At 45.8% G+C, this 19,018-nt stretch overlaps 1 protein-coding gene across 7 annotated transcripts in view; it reads right to left on the bottom strand.

The window, feature by feature from the left end:
• Positions 1-19,018, bottom strand: part of Cadps (calcium-dependent secretion activator 1) — a 130,908-nt gene that overhangs the window by 62,738 nt on the left and 49,152 nt on the right. For 5 of the 7 annotated variants that reach the window (XM_084578598.1, XM_084578592.1, XM_084578593.1 and 2 more), the window contains 4 exons: positions 18,222-18,409; positions 6,814-6,864; positions 2,194-2,295; positions 116-179 (listed from right to left, as the gene is read on the bottom strand). In XM_084578598.1, coding sequence (XP_084434724.1) covers positions 116-179; positions 2,194-2,295; positions 6,814-6,864; positions 18,222-18,409 — 405 coding nt within the window. The remainder of the gene's footprint in view (positions 1-115; positions 180-2,193; positions 2,296-6,813; positions 6,865-18,221; positions 18,410-19,018) is intronic. The other 2 variants (XM_084578595.1, XM_084578599.1) reach the window with 1 other exon arrangement.

Below are 19,018 nucleotides of genomic sequence, written 5' to 3'. Positions count from 1 at the left end.
AAATGCAGCGTACCGACGCTTTTTTTGTCTGTGGGACCACACGCTCCAGTTACTGGCGATAAAGAACAAAGGATGAAGGCCTGCTGGAAGTAAGAAGCACTGGGTGTAGCCTTACCCTTTCCAGCAGGGACAGGGTAGCCTTGAGGGCACCTTCGGGCCTCCCAAAAGGGAAGCAGTACCTGCGCAGAAAAAATAGGATAAAGTGGGAGCTCAACTAGAGGACGCAGAAGATATCAACTACAGAAGGCAGAATGCACCAAAGGCTCGTTTGTGGGCAGATAGAACAACAACATGGAAGACGTGAATGAAAGGAAGACTGAGACACAAGCACACGCTATTTGCCAACTATTTGTTTGCAAATAGCACGTGCAAATATATATAGTTTACGCCTGCCATCTGCCTGTACTTGGTGTGTTCTATCATGAACATAAGCCAACCAGCCCAACTTTCTTCATTAATCATGTTTGTGTGCCCCATAGTGAACCCATCCCGTTTGGTATTGTCTACCAGCTGAACTCACAAACAGCATCTCTTCTAGCTGCTCTGTCATCGTTCTCTGCAGCCTGGTTTGACAATGCAAAAGAGCTAGCTTATGCTTATCCACTGAAACTGTAGAGCCAAATAGGGGTGTGCAAATATTTTGAGCTTCAAGCAGTTTGTGAATAAAATGTACTGGCCGATTTGACCTCCTTCATAATTTAGCTATTCGGACCGCCTTCAAACATCCACAATTTCCAAGTTTTCGGTACACCTAAAAACCGGTAATGAAGCGTGGCGACATTTCTGGATGGGACTCTCTAGCACTTGTCACACGAATCAATGTGTTCTCCTCAAAGGGTCGACCACCAGCATGCAGCAACGACCTAGACGGAGCAATGCCAGTAATCTGCCAATGGCTGTCGAGACCTGCTGCGACATGGCCGCTGCATGCAAGCATCTCATCCCTGCATTGAGCCAGGGTGTAGTCGGCAGCTGGTTGTGAACGTGAGCGGAAGCGATCCTTTCATTTTTTTTTTAAAGCAATGCTGCATTCAAGAATAATGGCAATGCAGTCGAACCTCGATATAATAAAATCCTACTTGCAGCCGCAAAATTCATTCAATCACGAATTTCGTTATGTCGAGGTTGCTACGTTTTAGCTGCCCAAATGAAGTAACAGGTTCATGGAACACTGCTGGGAACATGTAAGTTAATAATGCAGAAAATAAATAAGGAATTCTAGCAATAATAGCGTTAACAAGGGCACCGGAAGTCATTTTGTATATCAGACGCACATAATGAGTGATAACAAACGAATGCAAATGCATAATTTTTCGCGTAAGCAAAGAGCAAGCGCAGTGCCTAGTACTCAAAGCCGCCACCATATTTCGCCACTGATATCATCATCCAACATTTGCAAACGGAGACAAGAGAAAGCTAATACAAGTCTCTAGATTAGCTGATCAAGGGACTTTAACGGGGACGCTGTCGTATTATAGTGAACTAATTTAGTCAGATGTCTGCATTGCCCACGCTGGCGTGGCTACCTTGGGTGCGGCAATCTTTGCTCCTCAGGCTTCACATACGCATACCATATTTACTCGCACAAGAACCCACCTCCCACTTTTGGCACTGGGAACTTAAAAAAAAGAGTGCTAGTCGTTACCACTTCTTTCTGTTTGTGCGCCGTCGCAGTCTGGTGTATTTCTTTGGGACCGCACCAAGTACTCGGCTGGTCATGTTGCACAAGCCTGGTTTTTAAGTATGTTTACTTTATCCAGATTGTCAAGGTGGCTGCTGGCACATGTATGCAATGCGCGAGGACTTCGTTAAATCGAAAGTGCGGCATAAAATTTTTTCGTTAAATCTTTAAGTATGTTTACTTTATCCAGATTGTCAAGGTGGCTGCTGGCACATGTATGCAATGCGCGAGGACTTCGTTAAATCGAAAGTGCGGCATAAAATTTTTTCGTTAAATCGCAAAAAAACAACAACAAGAAAACATGGTTTTCAATGCGGCAGAGATTGGGAAATAAAAAAAATTCGTTTCATCGCGAATTTCGTTACACTGAGGCTCGACTGTAGTTCTTTTATTTTTAAATCTGCTTCATTTTGACCAAGCACTCCCACGGAAATCCACAGAGCTTCTCACGGAAGCACTTACGAAAGCCCCCCACCCACACACAGAACCACCATACTGTAGAGGCCACTCACCGGAAATGTGTAATCTGGTGCTCGAGTAGAATGCGCAGGCGCTCCCTGACCTGAGCAAACATGTCCTTCTCCTCAACGGTGACGGTGCCGATTCCGTCGGGCCTGAGGAGGCAGGGGCGGGGAATCCACAGGGTACACACCGGTCAGACAACCACACCGCTCTGGCAAACGGTGCCACGGTATTCCTCCCTCAGCTATGCACAACGAAGCCGGGGTTGCCCGTAGGGTTTCCCGTTTACACTGCCTAACCTCCCATGTGGCATATATGGCACACACAAAAGAACCATGCGGTAGAGACTCGTGACAATGAATGCGGCACAGTAGCAAAACCAGAACTTGAGCGTGACCCAGCACGCCCACTGAGCTGGTGCTGACCATGTCTTCTGAGCCATGGACAAAAATAAATATGCAAAACATGTGTGTGGCATTTCTGCCCCACAGAGAGCACAGCAAGGTCATGCAGAAAGAGGATGCAACAGTCAAGGATGGCCAGAGCTGTCACAAATGTAGTATGCATGCGGTTGGCCATGACGACCACAAGTGCAGAGTATATATATTATATATATACAAGACAATAATGCAAACTTCTTGTGCCCGAGGTATTGTGAACTTCCGCACCCAGTGTAAGGCCCCCTAGAATGTACGCCTATAAAATTATGCAACATGCACTTGCTCACAAAAAGGCTCCAAAGACTTTACACCTTCTAAAAGAGAAGTAGAAAAATAATCAACCAAGCTATATTCGCGCATCAAATGCAAACATCATGAGACTGCTTAATACTGCCATCACTTCTAGTGGCAAAAATGTCTGACTGCTCCTCTCCCCCTCACCATCTTTCGTGCGCAATTGAACATCCCACTTTTAGACCCTCTGTTGGCACCAATTTATTAACGTAACAAGTTCGAAGCCTTCCATACAAGTGTAACAGCAGATAGCGCAATGACATATCCTGCAGATTACCTCAGCTGTTTCTTAAAAACAATATATTTATCATAAACAGCAGATAGCGCAATGATATAGCCTGCATATTACCTCAGCTGTTCCTTAAAAACAATATATTCATCATAAATAGCAGATAGTGCAATGATATATCCCGCAGGTTACCTCAGGTGTTCCTTAAAAACAATATATTCACCATAAATAGCAGATAGCGCAATGATATATCCTGCAGATTACCTCAGCTGTTCCTTAAAAACAATATATTCATCATAAATAGCAGATAGCGCAATGATATATCCTGCAGATTACCTCAGCTGTTCCTTAAAAACAATATATTCATCATAAATAGCAGATAGCTCAATGATATATCCTGCAGATTACCTCACCTGTTCCTTAACAAGCAATATAATCATCCTCATCAGCTGGACAATACCCACTGCAGGGCAAAGGCCTCTCCCATATTCCTCCAAACAATATATGATGTGCTAGTGCAAGTAAGGCGAACCAAATTCAACTCCCATAAAAGATCGAATTTTTTTTACTTACTTGCATACCTGAGTTGGTCCTACGAATCCGTTTTTGCAACATGATCTTTTCGGACAAAATTTGCAACCCACTCAGTGCAGAAAACTATTGGCTCCCACAATGCAATGGGAACCTGAATGGTCGCAACCGTCTCCAAAACTGCCAATTTATTGCTCTGCTCGTGTCCGTGCCCTGACACAGCCCACATTAAGTGGTCGAAATTAATCCGCAGCCCTCCACTATGGCTCCTCTTTCCACTTTCCCTGCCACCTTCCTCCCTTCCCTTATGGTGTGGTTCAAGTGTCCACAGAAACAAGTGTGACAGATACTGCACCTTTCCCTTCCTGCAAACCAATTATTATTATTATTTCAGCCTTGTACAATGCTGTACATGGATGCTACCACTGATCAGCTGAATTGCACGGCCAAGTTTTGTGACCAAGTTTTGTTGCACGCTGGGCAAACCCAATTCAATGGCTAACATACCTAAGTTGTAGACTGCTATCTTTGTTTTCTTTTCCCTCACCCAGTTCAATATTGTGCTTGACAGCTACGACACCAGGTACAGAGGAATGGTAAATCCCACACCACAATGCCGGATTGGACGAGTGAAACGTATATGAACTTTATCAAGCTTTAAAGCATCTAACATGCAGGGCCAGAGCACAGAGCATGTTCTGGGGCCAGCAGAGCTTGCAAATGCCACAACTGCGATTTATCGAGAGCCAAACCCACACTCTAATGAGATCGTGAGACACATCTCAATGCCCTTCCAAGAGAAAGGGGATTACAGGTGGTTGTAAAGGAAGTCCACAGGTGTCCAATAGGTACAAAAGCACTGTGCCTATAACTTCATGCACAGTACAAGAAAGAAAGGAACTGCCGTGACTTCGCTAATACTGATGACGACTGCAAAAAAATAACAGGTCTACTTAAACAGCTCCCAGTAACCGCAAGGCCAAGAAGTAACTTTAATAAATAGCCACACCTTCAGTTAGGGACAGAATCACAACTTGCAAGGCGACACAATGGGTGCAACACGTTAAACGGAGGCGAGTGAACCAAAAGCTCAGGTTTTATTTCGCAGGCACATTTTACTTGTTTGGGTACGGATATTTAGCGTCATCACTTCATGCAACGCTGGATGTACAGCTTTTTGAAGGAAGTAAAGGAATAGCCTTGTCAGACTTTAGACACCTTCTCCTGAGCTCAACAACCCCTGTCACCCTTCATGCTGCTTCTCTCGCATGAGAAAAATGTGTTTTTTCATGATATACAACAGTTCTCAATAAGTACAGTTAAACCTCGTTACAAAAGACACTCAAGGGAACCCAAAAAGGTGTCTCTTGTAACCAAGGTTTCTTGTAACCAAAAATTCCTATCAACTCAAATGTGTGACAGTTTAGATTCCCTTATCTAAATTCTGTTCCGTATCAGTGTCTTGTTTTGTTGCAATATGTCAGGAACCAAGAAGGAGTGCCTCCTTTTGGCTGGGAAGTCAAAATGACCTTATTGTTTCAGCCACATTCCTGTGTGACTGAAACAACAGGGACATTTTGACTCCTCGGTAAAGAGGAGGCACTCCTTCTTGGTTCCTGACATATTGCAACAAAACAGGACACTGATATGGAACAGAATTTAATTAAGGGAATCTAAACTGTCGCACATACGAGTTGGTACAAGTCAGCTGCATTGCATGCATGTACCTGGGTTAATTGTGTCTCTTATAAATAGTGAAAAAATTACTTAAGGGCCTAGAAAAGTTGCCCTTAGTAACAGAGTGTCTCTTGTATGCAATGTAGTTAACATGGCAAACATAGAAAAACCAACCAAACCATTTTCAAATGTCTCTTATAACCGAGTGTCTCTTGTAACGAGATTTTACTGGAACACAACTTCACATCAGAGTGGGGTGTAAAATTTGTGCTAACCCATACCACTTAGGCCACAATGTAGGCTCCCCACAAGATTTCCTTGCAACAGCAAAAAGAGCAACCTCTTAATTATAAGAAACAAGACGTGGGCAGTTACTATCCATGCGTTCCAGGAAGAAGTATAGTGCCCGTGAAAGACATGCAAAGAAGAGACGAACTCCTTTGTGTTTGGCTGCCCTATACGTGATACTGTTTCCTGAAACCAAGCGCCATCTAGCCAGTTTTAAAGTTTTTCTAAACACTATCCATGAGTTTTTTTACTTGCAGTCTGTATGAGGGTAACAACTCAGTCTAAAAATGAATGCGATTCAGAGAGCACTGTGATGGTATAGGGCTACTCTTAAGCTCTAGAGGAACATTACAAAATAGCGAGGCAGGACAAAGTAGAAGCTATTATGGTTTGAGAGACCAAAGAACAGTTCCCTGCATGCCCCAGCGATGGCAGAATGGGTCGCCCCATATAGTGTGCACACAGCAGGCAGGCACCTACAGAGCTAAAGGCTCCATTTGTAGCATATGTTCCAGTTAAAAAAAAAAGGGGGCTCTGCACATTTTTTTTTGCCCCTTTCGCTTCCCTTCATGCTCAGACCGAGAGAGTAAGCACATCAGGGCTCCTCCTCTCTCACCTGTGTTCAGTGCCTGGAGGCATTTTTTTCCCCAACTCCTCCACCGGCACAAAGAACGAATCCCAATCATGCATGCAGCAATTGCTAGAGAAGAAAGTGCAAAGTGCCCACCGCGCTGCTTGCAGTCAAGCACAGACATTGTTTAGTAAGGCCTAGTTAACAATTTTGTCTAGCTGCTTACATTAACAGACTCTCAAGAGCATGCATGTATATCTGAGTGGCATACCTTTTGCATTTCCGAGGTTTCAGATACGATGAAAATTAACTGAGATCGGCTCTTTACACCGATGTGCTTCGCTGAATGCGAGACAAAACCCCAGAAGTGCTAGCTTTCACCACAGCCAGTTTTGCAGTGCCTGTCCTAGAATAGTGCGAATCCCGGTGCACTAAATAGGATGATGTGTCCCGGTAAAGCTAACCATTGCACATGCAATGGCGCGGGCCGGCCGATAAACATTGCAGTATGTTCCCTTCTTCTCTGCTGAACTTGCTTGCACGAATGCCCCAATTTTAAGGTGCACGGATGCGAAGTGGGCTCTCTAGGTACTACCAATGCGTGAGTGCTCCCACAGTGAGTGAGCGTGACAGCACTTACTTGATGTCTTCGGGGTTAATAACACCTGGCTCAAGGGGTAACGAGGGCTGCCTGAGGATTCAACATACATCATGGGGTTCAATGCGGGGACCTGTGTTTGCGTCCCACAAGCGTCTGCGTCCCCCACCACGAGAAGAAAGCTTGCACTGCGCTCAAAATAACGCATCCCGATTCCAAGGTTTTCATAGCAGCTAAGCACCTTTACCGCAGAGTGCCTCCTTAGGATTAATTAGAGGACTGCTTGAGAGCCAAACGGGCACTTACCCCACAAAATACCCGACCGTTTTATTTTGCTTTCAAAAATTGATGAATTTTAATTTTTGGCCTTGAAAGCTCGCTGAGAGACATGCATGAACGATATTTCAGTTTCGTTTTATGACCGAAGTGTAAACAGTACTTGCATAAAACTTCCTGAAATAAGCAATTATCTCAAGTTAAGAATCGAGAACATACCATGTAATCCCTAGGCACTTATTCTGTATCTTTTAAATTTTTTAGCATTGCAGTTAATTTGATTCTACTACCTTAAAGGCCTGAAAAAGGGAATTGCATAAGGGGAGAGTACAAACATTATGGGCCGAAAATGTTAACAGAATGAAAAATGACTACTGTTATCGGTGAAGTTCGATAAGCGCACGGCAACAACTGAGGCCAGCAGCTACGAACTGGAAGGCTTGAGGCTGAAACAGGTGCCTCATTGATTTCTGCGATTGCGGCTAAGGTAAGCAAGCATAGTTCATGAACAGGCCATGCTTGCAGTGTTCCACACAGCCAACATATCACCCAGCCATACTGACACCATAGTAGAATAAAGCGTTTTCAGATTACTAGCAAATTAGTTCAATACTTCAAACTTTCTACAAAGTGAAATCCTCACAGCATAAATAAATAAAAAAAAGAATCTGCATTACCTGAAATTCCCAGCACCAGAAAACAGATCAAAATAAGTGTGCTGAAGAGCACAAAAGGTTAGGCCTGTGTTCATAAGTAGTCTATCAGCTCTAAGCGAATACAGCAATTTTCTTTGAACAATTTAAATATATTTCGAACCCACCAGTCATGTAAAGAGGGCTGAAGAGCATAATGTAGGCATTTTCATACCCAAGTGTTTTTTTTAACACACTCAAAGCCATTACACTGCAGAAAAAAAAATAAAAAAAAAAGAAAAAATGAAGAGTGCACTGCAGATTTTACATGCACTGAGCTGCACCGCTGTTGCTTTTCTGAGCAGCTAGTACTGTATTTTTCGATGTATAAGGCGTTTTTTTTTTCCCCACAATAGTTTAGTAGTTTGTCCTATACAATGGTGCACATTATGTGCCTTTTTCTTTTGTCCAACATTCATAAGCAAGCTTTATTGTGAAACGGTGGCGGTAACGACTTCTGCGATTACAATACCTGTGGCCGCGTCACAGATACCTAGCATAAATAATAATGCCGCAATGTTATCTTACTGGCGCCGCCATGTGGCGAGCTCGGGAGACTGGCATGCGCTCGTCTTCTTCGTTCTCGGTGCTCGCCCGCCAGTCGGTTCCGTGCCTTATCTTGCCGGTGCTTTTACTTAGTTGTGAGTAAACCTGCTGAACCAGTTTCACTGGCTTCTGTGACATTTTTGGTAGAGGTGCTGGGTAGATCCCATGTACGAAGAGCCTCTGGCTGCCCCCTACGCCCATCTACACACTGTGGACACGACACATGTGCACAAGGCGAGCCGTCGCTTGAGAGGCTTAGCTCCTGAGTGTGATCCTCTTGTTTCCCCACCGCGAACCACGATGACTACAGCGGCAATCCAGACCATTCAGCTTCCCGTGAGTGCCCAGCAGCTGATCTGCCATACTCCACGTATGCCTACGCCGTTCCATGGCGACAAGTTCGAAGACGTTGAGGACTGGCTGACCAGCTACGACCGGGTCGCTGTGTTTAATGCGTGGGACAAGGAGCGGAAATTTCAGAATGTTTATTTCGCACTAGAGGATGCCGCCAAGATGTGGTTCGAAAACCATGAGGCTACCATTTCCACCTGGCAGGATTTCCGGCGGCAGCTGCTCGGAACATTCGGCAACGATGCAAGAAAAGAGATGGCCGAACTCGCTCTACAGTCCCGAGCACAGCGGCCTAATGAAAGCGTCGCCATGTTTGTAGAAGAAATGACTCGCCTTTTCAACCGGATGGATCCGTCCATGTCGGAGGTAAAGAAAGTGCGCCACCTTATCAAGGCGTCAAGGAGCAGCTGTTCATTGGCCTTGTATGTGACCCTCCACATACTGTGGTTGATTTTACGAAAGTAGCAAAAAGCATCGAGCGTGCCAGTCTCCCAAGCTCGCCACATGGCGGCGCCAGTAAGATAACATTACGGCAATATAAAATGCCAAAAGATAGCAGCATCTATGCTCCTTGCCCATTCCACACTGCCAAGACAAGCCAGGGCAAGCTGACTCACTTTTCCAGTTGAGATTTACAGCATTGTTTGGTGGCTACTGCATGTGTGTTTTTCACGTATGCTGTGATTATGAGCGCGAAGAGAACGCCTCAGCGCTACCACAAGAAATTGGCGAACGTTTTTGGTCGCACTTGCACGTAGCAATGGGGACATCCCAGTACGCCCTGACCAACACTGCCCTGATGCCATACAAGATGCTATTTCGGTTAGTGCAGCTCTTTGCATTTTCTATAGCTGCAACTTGATCAGGCACTTGCTAACCGCTGAAGCCTGCTAATGATTCCAGCTGCACTTCACATTCTAGTTCCGAAAACAGGCTAGTGCTTTTTCAATCGTCAGCATCCAACGATTCCACAAGATCCTAAAGAGTGAGCAGCCATTTTTGAAGCTGAACAAAGCAAACAACGAGACAACAGACTTAAAACACAGCACAAAGCCCTGGGCCCCAAGTGGAGGTTTACTTCTACCAATGTCAGCACATGTCATGTACACCATAACACTTCACTGTACTCTTTTGCTACCTTCTGTTTCGATGGTCATTCAAGAGTAAATTACAGACCTCTGGACAAAAACCAATGGATCGGTGCTCTCAACATCTGTTACAAAGCACCCTCTGCAGTGTTACAGAATGAACCCACGCCGCAAGCCTAACACTTGGCAATGAAGCGGTGATGCATGGGTAGGGGCACTCTCCTCCGATGACGCACATCTTTCACTCCTCAAATGCCACTTATGCCTCAGCAAAACATCGCCCACAGGTTATCGTACCAGCAATGCTCAACACAAGCGGCACCTGAGGGCCAACGTCAATGCCCATGACCGGAAACCAATACCACGATAGGTGAACCAGCTGCTATATACAGCAACTGCCGTTTCGCTCATTCATTCCAAAAGTGAAGCCATTTACACTAGTGTCGTAATCCCATCAGCCAATTGTGTTTCAAACAAACAATCCTATGATGAACTAAACTGTGCCTAACATTAAACAAAAAGCTAGAGGAACATATTACACCAGAAGTTTTCGAAGTGGGTCGTGCAGAATCATTGTGCCCCTTGGTGTGCTTTTTCTAAATTCTCTATGCATACACACGCCTCAATTCAACCCTTCCAGCATGCACTTTGTTTTGGAACTAAACAATATGGCAGTTGCTTATAGCCAGCTATTTCACAGTAAAGTCAATCATTAGTAACAAAATTCTGGCATTTTTTGGTTTGTCCCCTTTTTCAGTCGCATGTTTGGCAGGAAAGGACAAGTGCATGCAGAGTTCCTCATCAGCCCATCGTGAAGGCCACTGGAACTTCTCACAACTAAAGTGATAACACCTGACTCGCACAAATACTTCACCAAGTGCCGGGCAACAAAATACAATCAAAGGACACATCTCGCAAAAGCTCACCACAAGCGTTCCTAAATAAGGAACTTATTACACTTCTACAGAGCTTTTGGTCAGAACTCCCTCACACTGCTCCCGCCTTTTTTTTTTTTTTTTCAGTCAGCTCAAAAGGGATCGAAAATGGAGGCCTCAACACAAGATGGCCCCAAAAATGAGCCACCGAAAGTTCCCAGATTCTCAAGTGTGCACAGTATCACGTGCGTACATAAAACAAACGTAACCCCAACAGTGTGGTTCACTAATACTGACACACACACTGGTGTTCATGTATGCAGCAACTGAGCCAGACTTCGCAATGCCACCAAACGTCTACACTTCAGAGAGTGTCACACGGGCCCTGCCTGAGCCAGCTGCGCGCTCTCCACGTTTATCTCCTAAGCCCTGTCCCAAAGAATGCAACAGGCCAAGGCTGCATCAGAGACAGTTGGAGGAGCAGCAACTGTTCATGCAAGTGACGTACACAGCTGCCTCGTGCATCACAGTCATGCAACAGCTTGCAGCAGAAATGGCCAAGGAAAGAGGCATGGCTAATAAGGCACTGCAGAGGTGAAATGCTGCCTCCGTACTTCTGCAAGTTAGGCTTTATTTTCTATAACGATTGCAGTTGCTGGTGAGTCCGCAGGCGTTTATAAACATCGTGCGCTGGAAAGGGGCTCATTGAAGTAGTACGTTATAAGGTCAGGCTGTGCATTGCTGTTAATCTGAAAATAAACTCTTGCACCACAGACTACGAAGATGTGCTTTTCAGGTGAAATTAAATAATAAAAGGGCTTCAAAACACTGTAAAATAAACCTGAACTGAATATGTCTTGCCCCAAGCAAAACAACGCCTTTGCCGTCGTGACATAAAATCCCGATACCTTCAAACTTTTGAGTAATCTGCTAACCGGAGCGACTATATATTACATTCTAACTCTATCACTTTGCACTGCATACCACTCATTCTCCAAACCACCAACATTGCCCCTGTTTTGGGCGAGCCACTGCCCAAGACTGCGCTTTCAGGTGATACCGTAAGCAGGATGTGCACCTGTCTTTCTCTTTTCACAAACATGTTTCCGTAGACACTGGCTGAAGGGATGCTGAGAACAAACTCAAGCTGCCCCGCTCCCACACATAACAGAAACACAAGTGCTACTTGCATTATAACAAGGCCAGTAAGTAAACTATGAGGTTCAACACCCCGAAGACATGTCCCGGAGGACGCCCAGATCTACTTAGACCCCCCAAGGTCCTCATTGCCCACTATGGTTACTTCTGTATTACACCTCACAAGATACAGCCGTGACAGCCAGGACTCAACCCATGGCGTAACGCTCAGCGGCCAAGCGCCAAGGACACTGAGCCACCAAAGTAGGCGCTTTTTAGAAAAGCGCCATGAGAAATTATTTATGACATAAATACCAGCTCTCTGATGCAGACCCTCGTGTCTCACTGAGTTGTTCTCAAGGGATGATAAAATTTTCAAATGCAAGTCTCTCAGCCACGAATGGATCTTTCGCTGCCGGAGAAACGTTGACACAGAGGTGCCTTCTGAGCGCAGAGGAGCAAAGAGGGACAGATGAGGTTGTCCTCAGCGTCATAATTGCATAAATGTGACGAGCCAGAAGTGAAGGAGCAGCAGCAGCGTGCATGGGCCTGCCGAGCGCAGTAGCACAGTTGTGAGAAGACAGCGAATGGCATGCACAGAGGCAACGGGGGACATGCCAGACAATGGGGGGAGGCAGCGGGTGCAGGGGCGGACAACGATGGCGGAGGAGAAACGTACCTCACGTCTGTAACGACCAGGCCGGCTGGAGGGGCGATACTTTACACCGGCAACAACGTGAAGCCAACATCAGTCGTCGCGCTCTTCGGAATCACTACATGGTGGCATCATGCACACTCCGCGGCTGCTGCCAACTGGACCAAGCGAAAACACCACTGGGCCCTTTGCTCCTGATGCCTCACGCGTAGCTGGCCATGGGGGCTCTTACATCAAAACACGAAACTAAGAGATAAAGTTGTATGAAAAGAAAGGATCTATTTTCTCATCTCACATATCAGTATTACTGATGAGAAGGAACCAAGCTGAATCGAAGACATTTTCCAAATAATGTGCAAGGCTTGAATATGTGACAGCTGTCCTCTTGGATGAGGTTAGAAGCTGCGACAGAACCCCTCCTCCCTCAAACATTGCTGTGCACATTGACAATGCAATGGTGACAAAACAAAAGTGAGCAAAAAGAGAGTTTAATCACTGCACGGACTTCTCCTCAGTTGCACCCCTGAACCGAAGAAGAAACATCACATGAATGCTGTCAGGCAAACCGACGCCTATCCTGACTCTCACAAGAGATGCTCGCACTTTTGACAATGAGACACCCAATGTGGCTCAGAAGAAAAGGGCCCAGCACTGCGTTCCGCACTACGGCAGGTCATCTATGCCTAGTGTCCGCTAGCTAGTGTCATCAAGGAACACAGCACTAGAATGCATGCATATGGGTGCGCCCCACTGTCACCCGCCTAATCAGCTTTTCATGCGACTGCAAGGCAGCATAGTTAGCTGTACAATAGTAAAGGATCTCTGCACCTGCGGCGATTACGACACGTGAGGCAAGGTTAATTAATATCAGTGGTATAGAGCACGGCATTAGACAATGACTGTTGTCCATTTCGCCTCTCAGATTTTGGAGACTACTACAGAACAGGCACACTTTTTTTATTTGCCCTGCAAAAGACCTTAAACGTCCGTCGGACTAGCAGAGACAAAAAAGAAGAAAAAAGAAAAGCTGCCACCAGAAAAGCTTAGCACCACCGATTTGACGAGAGAGAGAGGCTCGTGGCGAAGGCTCGACCAAGCAGAGCAGAGGAAAAGGGGGGAGGGGCCAGCTCAAAACCCTACTACAACTACGACCACTACAACGAAAAAGAGAAGCAGACATCTACTGGAATGCAGCTACGGAAAGAAAAAATATAACACTGAGGGCTATGCAAGCCCGCTATGGCAGCCGCCCGGCAACTCCTCCACTAGCAGCAGCAGCAGCAGCAGTAGTAGCAACAGTCTGGGTTGTTCCACTCAGTTTGCACTCACCGTATCAACCTTCTGGACGCATACGAGACCAGGGTGACCAAAGCCAACTAGCACGAAACAAAACCTCCCTTGTTTGCAATGACGACGCTAGACACAATCAAAACTTGACGTACGTCACATACCGTCCTGCTGAAAGCCTACTGCTGAAGGGCTTACGGTAAAACATGCTCTCGCACTCGCACTCCGTTTTCAATGGTATCACGCACATGCCACCAAACTGGCTGCTGCACTCCCGAGTAGCATGAGAGCATTCCTTGTGGTTAAGCATACAGTGGAGTCTACCCTACGTGGAGGGTAGATAGTGATAGAGGCGCGCACTTCCAAAAAAAAAAAAAAGAAAACAGCTGTCTAGGTGCCACGGCTCCCTAGGCGGCCAGTGACTTAATGAAATGCCCCAATGCAGTGGATATGTGTTCTCATAATAAATAAATTCTTTGCTTATGTAGCATAAATCTGGCCTGTATGTCCACAGAATGCACGCCAAGCAACTGCGATAAAAAGTCCACTGGCTCATATACTTGGCTTTCTCAGATATGACAGTGAAAAACTGCACAAAGCTGCTTCTTAAAAAAAAAAAAAAAAGAAGAAGAAAAAAAAAAAAACGATAGATCCTGGATCCCGACTCTGAAAGTAGCATTCATATCACTGTGTAAATAAATTCACCAAGAAAGATATTGATGCTCAATAAGGATTCACCCTTTGCCTATCTCTGGTAAGCCCATTCTTGTGTACTTTGGGCACCATCAACAATGCTGCAAGCGTAAAAGCAACTGTCATCACAGTGTCCATGGTTCACAATCAGTGCTGTCTCATCTAGCTCTTAGGTGCTTTCGTGCCCCCCAAATTTCTCCTAACGATGCAAGGAGGTCAATGATTGCAGCATGTCTGATAGCTGCAGCTAACAATCTCGAATCAGTGAAAAAGAAAAAAAGAATAGAGAATGAATTACATAATGACAACAAGAGTGCTAGTGCAAGGAATGTTTCATCATAAGCCTCAATCCTGGACTACTATCAGTGGAATGGTGAGGAAGAAAAACCTGTCCCTTCATTTCTCCTTTTTTTTTTTTTCTTACCGCAGCCCTGTTGGCTCTAAGATGAACTTCCAGACAGGCATATGCTAAATGGGGATGATGGCAGGTACATGAGCACCGGCACGGTGTAAAAAAAAAGAAAAGGAAAAGAGATACGAGACACGGGGGGCCGTAGAGGGGGCCGACAGAAGGTGCGATATGTGCTGTAGCTCGGTTTTGCAAAAGAGGCGTCCACAAAAAACTGGACGGGAGAGAGGTTGGTGGCAGCAAAAAAGAGGCCCGGCTCGGGGCAGGTTCCAAACACCCAGGCACAGTGTGGGCTCACAAAACAACACCACTGGCCAGACCGGACCATGCACCCAAAGAGTAAAGAGAAAGGGAGGGAGGGGTGCGAAGGCACGGCTGCTGTGTTGGTAAGCAAGAGGACCACTTGAAAACTTTGATGTGACGGACAAATCGCGATTCCAACATTTCCATGGCTTGACAAATGCGACTGCTCCTGTAACCCTCGCATCGTATGTGGTCATGTGAATCAAATTCATCCTCAACATGGTGAGACACATATTATAATAAATGAAAAAAATTAGGGGGTCACTTAAGCTCTGCCATTAAGGGTAAGATGCAATAGCGTTTCACACAAACTAAAGTGGTTTCCTCAGTTTTTTAACTTTATTTTTTATATATTTTTGCCTTATGGCCTGCCGAGCGATGACGTCAGCGGTAAGCTCGAACGCCGCTTCTTAAAACTCGACGCATCCCAGTGCGCAATCTGCTGTCTGCATCCGATGCAACTCCAGGGGACTCCCCTGTTAATTACGCAATAGTGTTTCACACACATGGAGAATGTTTTTCACTTTGTTTCTTTAATTCATTATGAATTTTCGTGTTACAATGGACAACAACGCTGACACCGGCTTTTCTGTGACACGGGGCTCTTACGCTCTCGTTTAACAACCACCCAACTACAATTTACAATGTAACAAGTGCCTGCGAGCTCGTTTTTGAGCTGACCTGTGCACCAATAGGGCCAAACCACAGCGTGAAAGACGGGGAGTTCAACGCCTGGCATGTTAGGCTGTGGTGATGGCGTCATGACATAATGTTGCAGCCAGCAAAGCTGATATGTTAACACCACGAGTTGAAATCACGTTCGCAGCCATGAAGTATGTTAGTTATTCATTTATTTAATATTTATTTTAAGTAACTCTCTGATGTGATCACTACCTCGACCAATCAGTGAATTTGGTGACATCACGTCACCGTGTCTTGCTATCGCTGTCTTGACAAATCAGCGAAGTTTATGACACATGTCCAGGCGATGTAGGTATATCGAATAAATAAAATAAACAAACATCCCACGATTTTGTGACTACATCACTGTCTCGACCAATCAGAGAGCCTTAGGACTAATCACAATAGGTTTTTCTATCATGAAGCTCCTAATGGTGTCGCATTAAAAATCTCCAAGCAGCAGCAGCAGCTCAATGCCTAAACTTCCAGCAAAGCAGGCCACGTGCCAACTGAAGTTGAGCTTTGAATCGCGAAGTAAAGTAAACCTTTACTACCATCTTTATTTCAGACTCAAGGTGCAGTTGTACAGTTAAACCTCTATGCAACAAACCTCTATGTAGCGAATTCCTCGATATTACGGAGTTTTTCAATTACCCGACGTCACTCACATTGAAGTGCAGGTATTTGAAAACTCGATGTGATGAGATGTCATGGCAGTCAACCTTGATATAACGACCTCGCAGCGTTGACTATTTCTGCTGAATTAAAAGAAATTTGGCAGAACCCCACAAGTTTCACGAAAGATAAAATGTGAACTGACATGAGAAGAATGCCTACGATAGTAACCAGTGACTGAAGCTGATATAACGTGACGTGATTTAGCGCCGACGGCGCATCTACGTGGCTAATGTAGAGGTCTCAGCCGCTTTCGCTTTTGGAACGCGCCACTACAATAGCTCATGCTAAAAAGCAGTGAAAAAGAACAGGACAAAAACAAGACATGGCAAACAATGTGTGTCCATTGGCGCCACGCAGTTGGTCGCCGCCTCCCGTGCGTTACGTGCGTTGGAAGCAGGATTAGCAGAGGGCGCCTGTGATGCGAGGCAGGGTCGATTTCCTGCAGCAACGGCAGGTGAGCGGGAACGTATGTGAAGACGCATGCGCCTTCTTGCTCGGCGGCGGTGGGAACGCGCACGCTCTCCTCAGACTCTGACTCCTCCACCAGCCCCTTTTCTCCGCTCTCTCGTCACGGCGGAGGCTGTTGTCACAACCGTGCCGTGCCCTCATCGCAATCACAAAACGTTTTATCGTTAATCTGGTTTGCATTCTGCACTGTACTTTGAGGTCTCATGCGAGAACTGCATATAATGAAAACCTAGATGTGAAAAATTGAGGACATTTTGCAATTTCGTTATAACCACATTTAAGTCTACTTTGTATCTCAAGTCAATGCAAAGAGGATCGCATACCTGCCAACCTGACGATATTAAGAATCGGAAGGTTAGGTTCATGGCAACGGGAGAGGGGGGACGGAAGAATGCCTGCATCTGTCCCAAATTTTTAATTTCATCCAGAGATAGAACAGTCCCTTCGCAGCAGGAAGTTTATGGTCCATGCGAGTGTCGCGCCAATGCCACTTTTGCAACTGCAAACCTTTTAAAATGCTGTACCACCAAACAATCCACAACTGCTTTAACTTAACTTAGCTTTCATCGGCCAGCTATTTAATGGTGCTGATGGCCTCAGCCCGGGCGCTGATGGTAATGCTGGAGATTGCAATGCAGCTGCCAGTTCCACAGGCAGTTTTTCGCAAAACCTATTTTTGCGTGCACAGGGACAATTTTCAGGAGATACAGGGCAATGCTCGTACGATTGGAAAATGTAGCCAAAATTTGGGAGTCTCTAGAGCAAATTGGGATGGCTGGAAGGTGCCTGTCACATCGCCACTTTCAGAGCACACTGTCCTCAGTTACCTAGCCTACAGCAGCCTCACGGAAGGCAAGAGTTAAGAGAGTCCTCTTTGCTGCGTTAGCCTTGCTTGGAAAAACGGCAGCATATGTTGAATGGAATATCTACCCTGCTTAGCGCGTGTCTGTGGATACATTTGAATCTTATCACTGCTATCCCCTAGGCTTCCGAGCTCAAGCACGTGGTTTGTGTGTGCATCCAATACTACAGTATTGGATAGAGTACTGCAATATACAGCACAGTAATATACACTACTGAACGAGGAGGGAAACATCGGTTACGCAGCGTCACATGGGCAGCCGAAATGACGAGTAATACAACGTTTTTGCCAATGCTTTTGCACAGCGAACAGGTCTGTACAAAGAAGTATGTCCGCAACCGGCCAACAAAGCAGCCGGGCCTTCGCACGGGCCCGAACGAGGGGGAAAAAAGGAGGAAGGAGGTCAATGCAACGTGGTGAGCACTGAGAAAAGAAAGATGGAGACGCACCTGTTGCCATGTACGTGCGAGGAGCAGAAGGCGAAACTGTAGTGGATGAGCGTGGGGTCAATCATGAGGCCCTTCTCAGCACGGGTTAGCAGGTCCTGCAGGTAGCACAGGTGGCGGAAGCAGCTGCGCACGCAGTAGCGTGCAGCATATTCATCCAGAACAAACACCTGCCCGGGGCTGAACCAACCCTGCACAGAACAGCATGGGCCTGAGCGACACCCAGGCTTAAAAGGGCAGAAACGCACCACAAAATGAAACAATGAGGAGCTGCATCAATGGGCTAAAAACTTTTGCATCTGTCATTGCCATGCCCAAGCTACATAAGGAGGAAAGACCTCAGGTGATCTGCTTTTGCCCCAAATACAGCAGCAACAAAGAATTACAACGCAGCACAAGAAAAGCAAAAAAAAAGCCACTAATAAACACCGCCTGTGCACTTGGACAACTGCAGCTTCTTCCCGGCACGACTATACATTTTTGTTTCTAGTTCCTTCAGACAGCTTCTACTTGGAATATTGATACCTTCTAATGTGCGAACGTAACACTGCAAGCGCATCTCCTGTTTTTATAGCAATGGAAGTTAATGCTGTCTCGATAGAGCAAGCTGGCTCTGAGTGAAAGGGCAGAATTCTCTGAACGTGGACACCTTTTCCCCGAGGTCTTTGAAATCTTTTGACAGTGGCTGTAATGTTTCAAGCGAATTTCTAGAGCCCATGCCCTTTATCAGTGCCACCCTTTCTTCTCCCGCCATTTGTCCTTTTATTTCTCGCACCCCGAAGCATGATGGCCAAGTGGGC

Source organism: Amblyomma maculatum, chromosome 9 (assembly GCF_055883805.1).
Source record: "Amblyomma maculatum isolate TAMU_Amacu chromosome 9, ASM5588380v1, whole genome shotgun sequence".
In the NCBI taxonomy this organism is placed as follows: domain Eukaryota; kingdom Metazoa; phylum Arthropoda; class Arachnida; order Ixodida; family Ixodidae; genus Amblyomma; species Amblyomma maculatum.
This window is presented reverse-complemented; position numbering and strand designations above follow the sequence as displayed.